Source organism: Protopterus annectens, chromosome 14.part0 (genome assembly GCF_019279795.1).
Source record: "Protopterus annectens isolate FY-2018-M chromosome 14.part0, PAN1.0, whole genome shotgun sequence".
Lineage (NCBI taxonomy): Eukaryota > Metazoa > Chordata > Ceratodontiformes > Protopteridae > Protopterus > Protopterus annectens.
The window spans coordinates 130,889,014-130,905,078 of record NC_056748.1 but is presented as its reverse complement, the minus strand read 5'-3'; the positions used below and the strand labels follow the sequence as shown (position 1 = coordinate 130,905,078).

Sequence of the window (16,065 nt, the reverse complement as noted above, 5' to 3'; positions counted from 1 at the left end):
TTTTTTTTTTTTTAATCTTAAATTGTTAGATCTTAAATTGCGAAAATGAAATGCCTTTCCATCATATTTACTTCCTGCTATCAAACTCATTAGTTTGGCCGTTTTGCTAAATAGGGTGCTGCTCGATAAATGTGTACTAGCATTAGAATGACTATTTGAACTAAAATGTTATCCTTCTTTATTCATCTGTTTTCATTTACTTAACGTATCGTGTAGTATTATAACTGACATACTCCTGTGTCCCTTTCTATGTATAGATGCTTTAGCTTATTTTTAATCATATTTTGTAGATGTACATATAGCTAAATGATGTATGTTTTATCTTGTTGCCATTCACATAAAGAAGCAGTTAAACAACCGTGACCAAGTATAACTGGAAAACATTTTGTTCAGAGTGTGACATTGGTGCAGTGCTTAACAACTTCGTAGTTCTTGGTTCTCCAGTGTTGATTCCAACTTTTCTAGTTTCTGTGCAGAGTTTGCATGTCTTTCTCGTACCTGTATGGCTTTTTGCTTGAGTCTCCAGTTTTATGCTAGAGACCTTGAGTAGATGGATTGTTGAAGTTCCAAAATTGCCCATAGGTGTGAATGCATCATACACGTGTTTATGCATCCTGTGAGACTTGCTTAATTCCGGGCATTTTGTTGTCAAATTAGATGTCTGTTCCCTGTGACTCTAATTTAGATGATGAATGTTTTGAAGATGGATAAATTGATGGATGGATAGAGGGTTTTTGTTTGTTTGTTTCCTGGAAAAAAAAGATGCACATAAGCCTAACAGTAAAAATGGGTCTGCCCACTGTTCGGTACAGTCAATACTGTGAGAAAAAAAATAAGGGCAGCAACCTTTTTCCATTCTTTCTTTGGTATACAGTGAGGTATGTAGTCATTTACATACGTTTACGATGCTTTTTTATGTATAATTATGTATTATATGCAGAATGAGTTGGCATTTCTTTACTCACGGAATGTATGACGTAAATTTTCTCATTCGCAGACACTGGATGTATGGAGATAAAATTCTTAATGAAGAACAAGTTAAAGGTAAGGCTGCCCTGTTTAATAATCAGTGATTTTAACTTTATCCACATTTAAGATTTCACATCAGCTCACAGAAGAATGGTGTTACTGAGCATGTTTCTAAGCATGATTAACACTTTAGTTAAGGAAACTTTATATTATCATCTCTGTGGACCCTTACCTTTGGAGTAATGAATCACAGAAGTAAGACCATGTGGAAATTTGCTGTTCAGGAAGTACATCTGTAAAATATTGTAACAGCTGCTTGAATGATTTCACTATTGATCATGCTTTTCCACGTCTTCTGAGGAATGCGCTATAAAAACAGGCAGTTATGATTTTGATAAGGATAGCAAATCCATGTTGATTTGTGACTGGCAGTCCTTAATAGAAGCACTTCTGGGTCAGGTTAGCAGACAAGACTATGTGCTGTGCAGGTACTGTGGCCCTCTAGTGGGATTTCTTGCTGCTGGTCTGGTTTTCTGCTTTTTGATCTTAAAATTATAGGTTTGTAGTTGTTAACTAGGCTAATGACCACAATGGCCTTTTTAATTCTAGTCATGCATCCTAAATCTCTGACAAGTTGTGATACCCTTAACAAGTGTAAGAAGGGGTTGGAGATGAAATATTTACAAGCAGGGTCCTGGGAGGTGAACCATTTACGGATATGCAGGAGGTCCTTCAGAGTGAGGTCTGACAGTGCCATGTATGCCAGGCATAGATCTCCCCTCAACAGCCTGTAGGAGACAGAATACAGGGATAAGACCTTGAGGTGGTCTACACAGGACATGTTACTTATGCCCTGTATTATTTTAGTGAGTAACCTCAGTGAATGTTCCAGTTGTGGGATATGCCTGGTTAGGTACATACCAAAGGGGGTATTGTACTCGGTGATGGGTCTGATGAATGCCAAAGCCAGTGGAACAACGACTTCCTTGGACCTATATGCCATACCTTTGTTTATAAGTTGTGGAACATACAATGATTTTGTGATTACTGTACAGGTGTCTTTGGTGGGTCTACTCAGTGGTTTCCAGTCAAGTGTCGAGCCACCATTATCTTGGCTTAATTTGTGTTATCATCATCATCAATCCTGTTTTTACCATTTTCTACATGGGGGTCAAGATTTCACATCAGCTGTTGCCATCTCTGGCTGTTCAGTGCCACAGTCATGCTTTCTCTAACACCGTCCACCCATGTCTTTGCTGAGTGCCTTCATTTCCTCTTGCCTTCTTCCTGTCTGTCCCGTATCTTCACCAGACTGTTTTCTGCTTTCCTTTGCATTTGCCTGAACCACCATTCTGTCCTTCTTGACTTTCCCTGCAATTGGATCTGCTTAGAGCATCCAGGGATTCCAAAACTAATTAAAGATGTTTGTTTCCCAAGCCTTCCTTGCCATTGCAAGTGATAAGTGCATATTAGTAGTAATTAAGGATGCAGTAAAGCTTATCCTTAAATGAAATGAAAGTTTTTACAAGACTTTGACTGTAACAGGCAGAAGTCTGCATGGGGTGGTAGCAGCAGAGAAAATATGGAAATATGAGTAACTTCATTTTTCAAACCGTCAAACATTTTGGTTGTACATTCCAGTACAGGAAGGGATATAGCAATGTTCGTTTCCACTGCTTCAGTTACATTTGGGGTTGTCTGCCAAGGTAATTCAGTATTGACCAGCTTTCAAAAGCTCATGTTCCCCTCCCTTTCTCTTCCTGTGGCAGCTGATTGGCTGGGCATATCCTGAAAGGGAATCCTTCAGCTGTGACAAGAAGTGAGTGTTCAGTCTTTTTCTGCCATCCAAAGAAGAAAGTCGTCTGATTCTTGACAGTATCCATTGCTGATTTTTTCCATTTACTCCTCAGTTAAGCCCCATTTGGGAACCCCCTTCCCCTCATTTTATTATTAGATTTATTTATTATTCTCTTTATATTTTTGTTTATTTAAAATATTTATTTAAATATTTTATTTCTGTTAGTATTTACAGTAATTCCTTTAGGGCCTTCTGCTTGTAGCATTCTTTATTTGGCTTCTATCTTTGACAAATGCTTGTTTTTACTGTTTCTGAGGAAACTTTCAGTACTTCTCTGAGAAGTACAGTGTAAGTATGTGCCTTTAGATCCAAGAAGCCTACTTTTACTCTCCCTCCTTTTTTTCATATTTTGACAGGAAAATATTGCAGGACTTAGATTTTTTCAGCATTTCTGCATTATTTACTACATGTATGACTCTGCTTTATGTGTTTTTAATATCAGATTATGATTTTACCGTAAATTAAGTTTTTTGAACGTATTGTGGTGATTTTGCTCTGACAAGAAAATATAGTTTAAATTGCTTTTAAACGTTTTATGACAGTTTAACAAGGTTCATAGGTGTTTACTAGGCTAATGACTACAAGGGCCTTTTTAAGCCTAGCCATACTTCCCAAATGTACCCAACAAGTTTAGACTGCCAGTACATGTCAAGCAGAGCACCTATTTGGCCTTCTTCAAAAGGAAACTGGAAGATTGGATGGGAGATAGGAAATTCACCCCAGGGATCACGTCAGCTAGACAGGGTTCCAGGGAAGTAAATATTGTGGGTAGAAATAGCCAGGGAATTGTTATGGCTAAGCTTGTATAGGCCCTAGGGCCAATAGCCTGGTACCAACCTATGAACCTATGGTGCCATAGAGGTTATTTTTAGTGTATGTGTAAGTTAGGGCATGTATGGTGAGACATTTACAGTTTGCCTGCATCCATTAGAGACATGACAGAACATGGGTAAATTTCTGATTCCCAATCCACTGGTCCAGGTTATGCTTGAATAGAGTTCTGAAAGAACTCTGCTTCACATAGATGGTTAAAGTGTGTTAATTTTTAACACTGGTTTGGCACATTGGTTGTGTTGGTGTTTGGGCTTTTGTTTATTGGAAATTCTTTAAGTTCTGCCGGTTGTAAAAGAATTCTGAATATATTTTAAACTGTTTTTGTGATAATAGCACAGTTTGGTAGAATTTAGTTGTGTAGGGGCATACTTTTTACTAGAAACTTTAAGTACTTATTATGATACATTATCCAGTGCTGTCAGTGTATTATTCTGGCTAGTGTTCTCTCCCCTAACTTGATGGAGTCTAATTACTTTATCCACCATCAAATTCGGCTACACCAAAAAAAAAAAAAAAAAGCATAAAAATGTGCCTAAGCCTACCGTTAGTGATTCTGTCAGGGCCACTGCACAGCCAGCAGACCACTTACCGTTTGCCCCTTCTCCCTGTAGAGTAGCTTTGCCGGTCACTGTGGAATGGGGGTTAGAAACTTCTGCAGGACATTTTCAGTACTTGGCGCAGGTATGGGAAAGCAAAACCCTTTAGGTACAGGAATAGTCCAGTGTAAAAGACACCTTGCCGGATGTAATACTCTCTCCCCAGGTAGTTTATCTAGTAGTGAAGTTCACAATAAAAAGAAGCAGAAGGTTCATTATACAGCTGTTACCCAGATTATAGCTGTTTATAAGCCTGATGTGGTTTCCATGGCTAAGGGTGTTCTAAAGACAGCTAATTCAGGTGGTTGTGTTCCCATACATGACTTTAGTGCTAGTTTGGCTAGAGACTTTTGTGTTGTGTCAGAGAAGGATGAGAAATCTGATGAGCCACTCTGATCCTTCGGAAGGTGAACCTGAGCTGAAGTCCAAACAAGTGTTCACTTTTCTCAGATGATTGCCAGACTTAATGATGTTTTTGCTTGGGAGCAACCCCAAAGCTAGGTGAGGTATACGACCTTATAGACAAGATGCCCAGTTCTGTGGTTGTTTCCCATCTTGCTGGCATTGGAAGATGTTTATAAAGCCGCCTGCAGGACACCAGTATCTATTCTAGCAGTCGTTAAAAAGGCTCAGAGAAATTATAGGGTCTCCATGAACAATGCAGATCTCATTTGCAGCGTATCTGCTGACCAAGCTACTCAATGTGCCTACTCAGATAAAAAGTCCTTGACTTTATCTAATCCATCACCCTAATAAAGAGGGGAAAATGGTTAAGATCTCCAGGGCAAAATGATGTATCTTTCTAGTAATCTAGCTTTTAGAATGTTAAATTATGAAGGATATTGGTGGAAATTTATTTTACAGTGTGCATACAGTTTAGATGATTTTGCTGCATCCTTACCTGCACAGGAAAAGTTTTACATGAATGAAATTGTTTCTAATTTGACTCAGGTTTCAAAACATGCTTTGAGAGCTGTCCTTGGTTGTGCAGATACAGTCTTGAGAAATGCTGATTTTTCTGTTGTGTTACTTTGTTAAATAGTCAGAACTTCTGTAATGATTGAAAAGCCAAAACTTTGAATACACTTTAAGCTCTGAATTGGTGTTTGGGTCCTGTGTTACACAGATTCTCAAACAATGGAATGATGGAGGCAAATTAATGCATGGTGTGTGTAGGATGTTTCATTTACCCAAGTTCTTCCCAAACAAGGCACCTTCATTCAAGGGGCAAAGCAAACAAAAATCACAGACAAAAGCCAGGGATCCAAATGGAAATGGCAGGAGGATAATGCTGTGAAACCAAAAAGAAGGATCATCTCCCTGCAAAGGAATGACTATGCCAAGTCATAGACCACCCCAACCTTTACCCTTCATCCTGCCTTTCCTCATCATATTCCTTCCCTCACGCTCCCTCTTAATCATGCAGCCTGGCTTCAGGTAGTCTCAAGCAGATTGGTGCTGAGAATAACTCAGAGGGGATACATTTGGCAGTGGATAGTAAGTCCTCCCCTCACAGGGGAATTCCCCCACTCCCACTAGACAGAGCTTTTTCCTCCAGTGCTTCATCATGTGGTAGAAGCAGAGGTCATAGAACCAGTGCCTGTGCTCCACAAGGGCAAAAGATTTGACTCCAGAATATTTTTTGTGCTAAAAAAGAGCAGTCCTGGAGACCCATCCTAGATTTGTCATAGGTTGGTGGGATCATATTTCATAGGAATGTATTAGGCTAATGACCGCCAGGGCCTTTATAAGCCTAGCCATGCAATCCAACCCAGGTGTGCCACTATGTATCATAGGCATTTATTAGGAAGGGGGTATGTTAGTTTGGACATTTCTAGATGTTATTTGGGGGAGATATGTTAGCTTGGACTTTACTGTCTGCCTCTGTCTGTCAGAGACATGGGTGCCAGACCCCGGCTGAATTTCTGATTTCCTTTCCATTGGTGAAGGTTACACTTAAATAGGGTTAGGGATAGACTCTGTTCCATGTGGATGAGAAGCCTGTTCTACAGCATGAGTATCCTGTGAGATGTATGTCTGTCTTGCCAACATTTCTTATTTATGTGCAGAGTTCTACAGCAGCAGAGAGACAAAAGAGAGACTTTGGAGTGATTAAGTATAATTTTTCTGCATTTTCTTGCTGCCTGTAGCTAATTCCGTGTAAAACGCCAATTTTCTAGAGTTTCTGTGATTTAAAAAACTTGTTTCAGCTACATATTGTATTTATTTTACTGCCTGCACTTTAACAAAGTCGTTTTTGTGTTTAAATTACCTGCTTAACTGTTGCAGGCTACACACTCAAGTGTGATAGCCATTTATGTGCATTTAAAGTGGGTTTTTTTTATTGTATCTGCTTTATTTTCTGAAAAAAAAAATACTTGTTTTCCCACCCTTCTAAGCTTGTTTAGTCCAGTTTTCAGGTTAGTGCTGAATTCAAGGCTGTGTTACAAGTTTCTGTGTTTGCCCATACCTTACTTGGAGAGAAGGAAATTGCTCCATTCACTGTGACAGAGGGTGCTTTGAGCAGCCTATCTGTCCCTGGAGGAGTGGTTTCAGCCCAGAAATTAGTAGTTTATTGGCCATTTTGGGCTAATTTCTATCTCTTTCATTTCCCTGCTATAAAACCCGCATTTGTGTGGTTTTGCACGCCGGGCAGCGCCGGTTAGCTAGGGTACAACTATTCCCAGCTCCACAAAGTCTACTCTTCAATTTTTCCCTTGGAACTAGACAAACTTTCAACTTAAGCACTCAAATCATTCACTTCTCATCCCGGCACTTGCCCAAAACTCATAGCAAGCACTAATAAACCTTAGCACTAGACTCCCCCTATACTGTAGAGAAGGACAAGGCTCTCTATTTGACCTTACCAGCCAATCAGTAAAACAGTTCACTGTACCTATCCAGGCATGTCCAAAGGGCAGTTTCAGGTGTACTCTCCAGTCCAACTGGTGAATCTGGGCATTTTGAGGCAATGTTACAATTGCCTCATGTACACAGACAAACCCTCTCCTCCTTCCACCAAACACTAATACATGCGAGAGATGCAATTATACAGCAAAACTGGAGGCTAAGCTCTCTCAACCCAAGACTGGACCAGGCAGTCAAGAGGAGAAGGGAATTACTTGGATCACACCACCAGTCTCACATAGACCAATGAAACCAGCACTGGCAAAAAACACATACAAATACACAAAAACATACTTGGAGGCTCTAAATAAAAATCTGCAAAAGCAACAGAGACCTCCAAAGCAGACATCCAAGCAAACACAATCACAGCCCTTAAGGCAAAATAACATATCCAACACACTGGTAATAGGTGACTCTATAGTCAGGCACACTGACATCCCACTCACTAGGATTAACAAGGAGAAGGTTACTGATAGTTGCCTGTCGGGTGCCAGGATCCGCCACATAACACAAGAACTTGGGTCACTCCAGAACAAGTACAAATATGACTCTGAAATTGTCCATGTTGGTGTGAATGACCTGAGCCATACCTCCTTGGACTACATGAAAAGAGACAAGGAGGAGCTCTCTGATCATGTAGCCCAGGCCGGTATGACCCTGACCCTGAGTAGCATCCTGCCCTCACCAAGAATGATACCACGGTATAGAGAAAAAGTTATCAATTTTAACAATTGGCTAAGCTTCTGGTGTCATTCAAAGGGGATCCAGTGTCTGTCAGCCTGGGATGACATGCTCGACAAGCCACGCTGCTCTGCTGGAGATGGCTTGCACCTATCACCCTTAGGCTTTCGAATACTGGCCAAGGCTATTGCCACCCCCATAGTGCCTTTTTTAGGCAAGGCTCAAAAGACAAACCCACCACCGTAAATAGCACAAGTAACAAAAAACTGAGGGTAATGCTGCTCAATGCCGGAAGTCTAAACTTCAAAATGCACGCACTCGAGGCACTCCTCAGTATGGAGAAAATCGATATATGTGCAGTAACAGAAACCTGGTTTAAGGCTCCAGAGAGCACCCCAGCACTACCAGGCTACAACTCGTACCATACATTTCGGCCACAAAACCCAGACCGAAATACAAAAGGCGGTGGAGTATCCATATTCATCAAGGATACCCACACCTCCAGGTTAGAAGCACAGCACGTTGCTTCAGAGATCATTCACGTGCAACTAACAATGGGTAAAACTGCTATTCAAATTATAGCTCGTTACAGATCACCCACCATGTCCCAGGTCCCCCACTCCGCATTCCTGGAAACACTGGGAAACATAAAGGTCCTACCATACACCCTATATTGGGTGATTTCAATTACCCAAACATTAACTGGGATAACTACTTAAGTACGAACTCCCTTGCCCCACATTTTGTAGAATTTATAAACTCAAATGCCCTGGATCAACTGGTCAACACCCCCACCAGAGGTGACAACATATTGGACCCTGGTCATCACCAACATGGGCGACCGGTGGTTAGATATGACCATAAACTAATCACTCTGAATATCCACATTCCGCCACCACCCCGGTCAAAGAAACCACCGTGAAAAACTTTTCAAAAGCAAATTTCACGTTACTTAAGACTGAGGTGGAAGTTTCAAAGCCCCCATGCTAAAGGATAACGCTGTCCAAGCTGCAAAATCGTTTACTAATGCACTCTACTGGCACCTACAAGAATGCATGGATCGTGCTATCCCAAACAAAACCAAGACACTCTCCTCCAAGAAAAAGAAACCAGTCTGGTGGACCCCTGCCATAAACAAGCTGTACAACTGAAGGAGGAAACTAGTACAGAAAAGAGTAAAATCCCAAGAAGGGAAGACATCCCTGATCAGTATCAGCAAGAATCTACGTTCCCTCATAAAATCATCCAAGGCTAGCTTCGAAAGAAAAATTGCCATGGACTCCAAAGATAACCACAGGGCATTCTTTAGCTATGTCAAGAATCTAAGTGGCAATTATCATATCTGCTCGGAGTTGGTGCAGAATGGCACAAAATACACTGAACCGACCGATATAGCCAACATCCTGGCAGACAGGTTCATTGCAAACTTCACCCCACTCTCATCTCCAAAAGGGCCCATAATTATACCAGAAGAATTTAGTGCCCCTGAAATCACAGGCACACAGGTTAAAACAGCCCTCTCCAAAGCCAAAAACTGTGTCCCAGGCTGCATCCTACACAAGCTCAAAGATGAACTAACCCCTCGCCTAAACACACTGTTTAAACTCAGCCTCTCCACAGGCTACATGCCCACAGAGTGGCGCACAGCAACGGTTATTCCGCTCCACAAAGATGGAGCCACAACGGACCCTGGGAACTATTGCCCTATAAGCCTGACTAGCTTGGTCTGCAAAGCTGTGCAGCACATCATCATGGATCTCATTAACAGAGACATTGGAAACCTTCAAACACTGAACCCTTCCCAGTTTGGCTTTGTTAAGGGCAGGTCATGCCTCCTAAATCTGGTGGACTTCTTTGAGACAGTTACCAAGGCTATGGACGAGGGAAAGGTGGTCCACACAGCCTACCTAGACCTCGCAAAGGCCTTCAACACCATTCCCCACTCAGGTATTATAGACAAGCTCACCAGCCTGAACATAAACCCCTACGTCACAAGATGGGTTGCCAACTGGCTCACGGACAGAGAACCCACATGATAAGAGTTGCAGGAGCTAGGTCTGACTCTAAACCGGTTACAAGTGGCATTCCCCAGGGCTCAGTCCTAGGACCCCTCCTGTTTGGCTTATACTTCTCAGAGGTACAGGCAAGCACAGGAGGAGTATGGCTGACCAAGTTCGCAGATGACTGCAAACTAGGGGCTATAATTGATTCTCCGGCTGACACAGACATCCTCCAAAAGGGTCTCACTGAGACAGATACCTGGTGTCAAAACCATGGCCTCAAGCTAAATGCCAAAAAGTGCATAGTCATCCCCTTTGGAAAAAACAAAGTAGCCACAAACTACCACATGGTGGTAGCCCCCTAAATACGGAAGACGTAATAAGGGATCTGGGGACCCAAGTAGATAATAAACTCTCCTTTGATAATCACATTGCCAAAGGGGTTAGAAAATCCTTCTGTGTTGCCCACCTAATTACAAAAGGGTTTGCATCCAGATCGAAAGAGGTCATTGGGCCCCTCTATGCATCATTCATCAGACCCATCATAGAGTACAATGCCCCATTTGGGATGTACCTTACAAGACACCTGCAACAACTGGAAAGACCACAGAAGTTCCTCAGCAAGAGGATCACTGGCCTCAAGCAGATGCCCTATGCAGCTCGACTGAAGAAACTCCAACTGTACTCTGTTACATACCGCCTACTCAGAGGTGATCTCTGCCTGACATACAAGGCCATGTCCAACCCAGAATTGATGGACATGCTCCACCTAAAGAAAACCATATCCCCTCGAGCCACATGCTCCAGGGTTCTAAACCTCACCACAACAATAAATAGGACATGCTGGATAGATTCCTGTCCCAGAGACTTCCCATGCTCTGGAACAACATTCCAATCTACATTAGGCAGAGCTCTTCGCTAACCCTTTTCAAGAGAAACCTTGACGAGTAGATGGGAAACAGAAAGTTTACCCCGGGGATCACTTCAATGGCTCTGCTGGACAGAGGCAGAGGGAACTAATCTAAGGGGGCGGCGAAAGCCAACACATTCTGACTAGGCTTATAAATGCCTTTGGGCAGATAGCCTAGTACCTACCTATGAACCTATGTAACAAGCAAAATTCATATCCTTGGATCTAGTGGTTCTGATGGTGATCATTTTGCAGATGTGTAAAAGGTCCATCAGAGTTTGATGTGAGGCTGCCTTGTATGGCAGGCATACATCTCTTCTCAGTAATCTATATGAGAAAGAGTATAGAGATGGGGCTTTAAGGCGATCCGTATAGGACAATATATTTGTACCCTGAATTCTCCTGGTAAGGAACTTTTGTAGGTATTTCAACTGTTGTATGTGTCTGGTCAGGTGCATGCTGAAGGGGACATTGTACTCAAAGATGGGTCTGATAAGGGCTGAATAAAGTGGCACTATAACATCCTTGGACCTGGATGCCATGCCTTTACTTTTAAGTTGGGTGAGACAAAATGATTTTCTTACTGCCTTGGCCGCATGTTGGTCAAAGGCCAGTTTACTGTCTACATGTGTTCCCAGATCCCTGACTACCAGGTCTTATCAATGGAGTAATTACCCTGGGTGGCAGTTTTCCCAAAAGACACTATAATGCATTTCTTGGCATTGCTTTAGTTTGTGACTTTGGCACCAGTCATTTGTCTGTATTGGATCCTCTTGTAAGATGTTTGTGTCATGGGGGAATCTGTGTTAGCTCGCAGTTTGCAGTCATCTGTGTAGCTGGTCAGCTAAAGGCCCTTTACCTCAAACAAAAACTCAAACAAAAAACAGAGAGTCTTCCAGATAAAAAGTCCTTTAGTGGTGTCTCCTGGTACCTCAGCTAAAAAGCCTTCAAGGGATAATTAATACACCAGAGAGACAATCCATATATACCAGATCAGTCAACAGTTAATTAGTTAATTGCAGTAACACCCAAAATTGCGAATGACACACCAAATTTAAAGTGACACCTCACCTTTACAAAAACAATAATATTGTCCCACAATGTTTCCCAATTATACATTCGAACAGATACATTCAAATTTATACATTTAAATTTGTACATTTAAATTAACCACCAGGTTGAGACCTGAAGGAAATAATGTGTTAAAATTAATGATGAACCTGGTTTCTGAAACCAGTAACTTATCCCTGTATAACTCCCCATGTTGATGCATGGGCATGGCTAGTACACTGAAAAATAAAGAGGAATCTGATCCCCCATGTTAGCCTTTACCTCCAAGAAGTAGATGCTAAATAGGAGTGGCCCCAACCCGAATACCTAAGATACTCCACTGGTGACTGGGCTCTTAGTAAAGGTGGTATCACCAATTCTGACTTCCTGGGTCCTGTCTGTGAGCCAGCTGGCAATCCAGCAAGTTATGTAGGGGTTTATGCCCAGGTCAGTGAGTTTGTTAACTATACCTGAGTGGGGTATAGGGGAGAGGTTGGCATAATGGTTAAGGTGTTTACCTTACAGACTCAAGGTGCAGGGTTTGAGTCTCACTTGGGGTAATTGGCTAGGCTTAAAATGCCCCACAAGGGCAGTTAGCCTAGTACTAAACTATGAACCTAATATGTATTGTATCAAATGCCTTAGCAAGGTCCAGGTATGCGGTATGCACCATTTTCCCATTATCCTTTATCTTGGTGACCATCTCAAAGAAGTCCACCAAGTTTAGTAGGCATGATCTTCCCTTAAGAAAGTCAAACTTGGGTCCAGTGTATGAAGTGTCTTTCCATGATAATTTGTTCCATGGCTTTGCATATTAGATTAACCAGATTAAGAGGTCTTTATTTCCTGGGATTAAATGATGTTCCACCCTTGTGAAGTGGGATAACCATTGCAGTCCTCAATTCTCATAGTACAAAGCCTATTTTGAGGTGACAGATTTGAAGTGACTCAAGTGGTCCTTATAGGTCATATTTCCAGCTTTTTAAGTGACATCCCCGGATATTGTCAGGGCCTATTGAGGCCATGTTATTTATTGGTCTTAGTGAGCACCACCAGGAACTCCTGTATGTTAATAGTTGGGGGGTTATGCTAGTAGGTATTTCATGGAAGGAGATGGGGGGATTTGGAGGGGTTGAAGTTTGAGCAGAATTTGTCGGACAGCAAATTCATTATGCCAGTTTTCTCAGTGAAGGTGGCACCATTGGCCACCAGTTCAGCACACTGTGTGCTGCCTTTGAGGTTTTTGACATAGCTGTAGAAGGCCTTGTGGTTTTCTTTAGTCTGTGAGGATGTCTTGACCTTGTAATTGGCCTTTTTGGATTTAATTAGTCCTCTTAGTTTCCTGTTTAGTTTAATTACAGAGCTCCTGTCATTATGAGGGTGGTTCTTCCTGATTTTAGCCATGAGATTTTTCCTTTTGTTATTAACCCTGTTAAGGTTAGGATTCCACCACTTTGGTTTGTGCTCAGAGTTTGTTTTAGGTTTATATCTAGTAGGAACAGCAGTCTCTGTACAGCCATTTACATGTTGGACAGTGTCTCTGTGAAATACATAGGTTGTTGAGAACTCGGGGTTGGGAGGGCACTGAATTTTGATAAACTACCATTTAATATGGTGTAGTTTGCTTTGGAATAGTTCCTGTTACATGGTTTGCTGGAGTTACTGAGTCAATTTTACATTTTGAAGGAGACTGCTTTTTGGTCTGACCTCACTAGTGAGGACTTGACACTTGGGGGGGGGGGGCAGGCAGGCAAGCGCTGTCCCATATTGCTGAGTACTGGGTCCAGTATGTTTGAATCCCTGGTGGGTATGTGCACTATCTGGTCAACAGTATTTATATAAATAAAGTCCAGGAATCGTGTCTGTGAGTTTGTTCTTTAGAGGGATAGTTGAAGTCTCCCCTGGATACGGTATTTGCTTTAATGGAGAGTGTCTCCAGTAGGTCTAAGTACAAGCTGTGGGGTTTTAGGGACATAGAGGGTGACCTGTAACTTGGTAGGATATTGTATGGAACTTTGTCTGTGGTGGCTTGCACATGGATAAATTCCAGGGGGTAACGCTGTTTAACCAACGTAAAGTTATGCTTGTTGCTAATACAGATTGAGACGATTAGTTTGTATAGCTTACATTACAAGTTTCCTGCATTTCCTTTTAGGCTATGCACTGCATCTCGAGTATTTACAGTGTCTGGCCCCAGTGACTGCTTATTGAAGAAGCCTAGGCATCCACATTTGTCCTTATTTAGACTTGCTGATTTGCCCAGATTATGTATCTGGGTGCTTGGAATCCTTAGACAAGGTTTGCATGCCTGATTTCTCACCTGGGCTTCAAACTGAACCTTCAAAAGTCCTTTGTCACTTCCTCTCAATGAATTTTTTTCTGGGGTGCTGGATAGACATAGTAAAAAGATTAGCTTCCATGCCTGAAGATAAGGTTTTGACTTATCATGGTATTGTCTTGGATTCCTCTCTTCTTGACATGCCTCACTAAGAGAATTCTTCAATGTTCTTGGCCTTGTGGCATCAGTGGTGCTTGAAGAATTGTTGGAGCCAGCACCTTCATCCCTTGGATTTTACAGGTACGTGGATTTGGAAATGGGAACTGCAAACTGTCTCTGAATCCAGGACTCCCTTTCTCTCTTCAGACCCCAGTCCAGCCTGTCCAAATGGACTCTTCAGATTTTGCATGGGGAGCAGTGTCCGTGGGAGTTTAAATGCAAAGCTCGTGGGGTCCTCAGGACACACTAAAGCACATAAACATAAAAGAGATGTTGATAGTGATCCATGCCATAAAAGTTCTTCACCACTTATGGATTCTGGGTCCTCTTCTAGTGGTCACAGACCTGTAATGTAGCTAGGGTGTGGTGAGAGGAGCCACTACCTCAGGCACAAAATTTTGGAGGGGGGTGCAATCATCTGATCCTGATCACGCTGATATTGCATTTGTGGTACATACCTGAGTGCTGTAGTGCTCCATATGAGGTCTAAAAAAACTTTTTTTTTTCCGCAAGTAAAACTTGAGCTCTACTCTGTGCAGGCAGGATATAAACTGTAGCAACTGTTTGCTGCATTTATAGCAAGCAGTTTGCTACAATTTAAACAGAAGAAAACATTTTAAACTATAATGTGAGCGCTGTAATATTCTGCGTAGGCAGGGTATAAAGTGTAGCAACCGTTGGCTACATTTGTATCAAGCAGCTTGCTACAATTTAAAAGAAGACATTTTTTCAATAAAATATGTTAAAGGAGGATTGGTAGCAGGGCACTGAAACAGGACCAGAAGGGCTGGGACAGGAGAAAGGAGGGTTGTGTCATGCATCTGACCACTTGGTTGCTGTGCCAGTAGAAGGAACATATTTTTTTTCTTTTGCTTTTTTCAATGGAAGAGCTGAGGGGAGTCGTAGATCTAATTACAGTAAGTGATCACTTGAAGAGCTGAGGGGATGGGGCACTGGTTCACAGTACCAGGCCAGTGCACTGCTTGAACCAGCTACACTTCTGTCACAGACAACACTACCATTATGTGGTACCTGAACAAGCAAGAGGGTAAAAGGTCATGCTGTCTTTGCTGGTTGGCTGTGATTTCCTGGCAGCCTTCTCTTACAGCATTATGTGACTCTTCAGGCCTCATGCAGTCTATCATAGCAAAAACACAGTGGCAGACAGACTAAGCAGATCCTGAACAGACCCTCATGAGTGGAAGCTTCATATAGTGGTCTTCTGTGACTTAATTCTGATGTGGGAAACACATCAAGTAGTTTACCTCCTTTCAAAACAGACAACTGAAAAAATTCTGTTCAAGACATCCTTGCAGCCATGCTTGGAATCACACACTGTATCATTCCTTTGGTCAGGATGTCCACCTTTTGCAGTGATTCTCAAGGTATTTCTTAAGATTAAGAATGAATTCCCAAAGATCATTGTGGTAACCCCCTCTTGGACCAGGCAAAGTTAATGGAGTTGGCCAAGGGTAATTACAAGATTCCTCACAGACTAAATCTGCTTACAGAGCACTGGGGCAAATAGCACACCCTAACTTAGAACATTTACAACTGACTGCCTGGATGACCCTATTTTAATACCTTTTAGGTACTTCTTTCCATGAGGATGTACAGTACATTTTTAGGAGGCAAGAAAATCTGCAACTAGAATATATTTACAAGCAGAAGAGTTTTTCTAGGTGGTGCCTAGCCAATGTCAGAGGTCCTGCAATGGTTTTAACCCTTTTGGGTTTGAAATATTTGTATGAGCTACTTGGAGA

General features: G+C 41.9%; 1 protein-coding gene across 5 annotated transcripts in view; it reads left to right on the top strand.

Annotated features, from left to right (window-relative positions):
- ZDHHC6 (zinc finger DHHC-type palmitoyltransferase 6) overlaps positions 1–16,065 on the top strand; it is a 762,509-nt gene that overhangs the window by 735,353 nt on the left and 11,091 nt on the right. For all 5 annotated transcript variants that reach the window (XM_044055851.1, XM_044055850.1, XM_044055847.1 and 2 more), the window contains one exon: positions 998–1,044. In XM_044055851.1, coding sequence (XP_043911786.1) covers positions 998–1,044 — 47 coding nt within the window. The remainder of the gene's footprint in view (positions 1–997; positions 1,045–16,065) is intronic.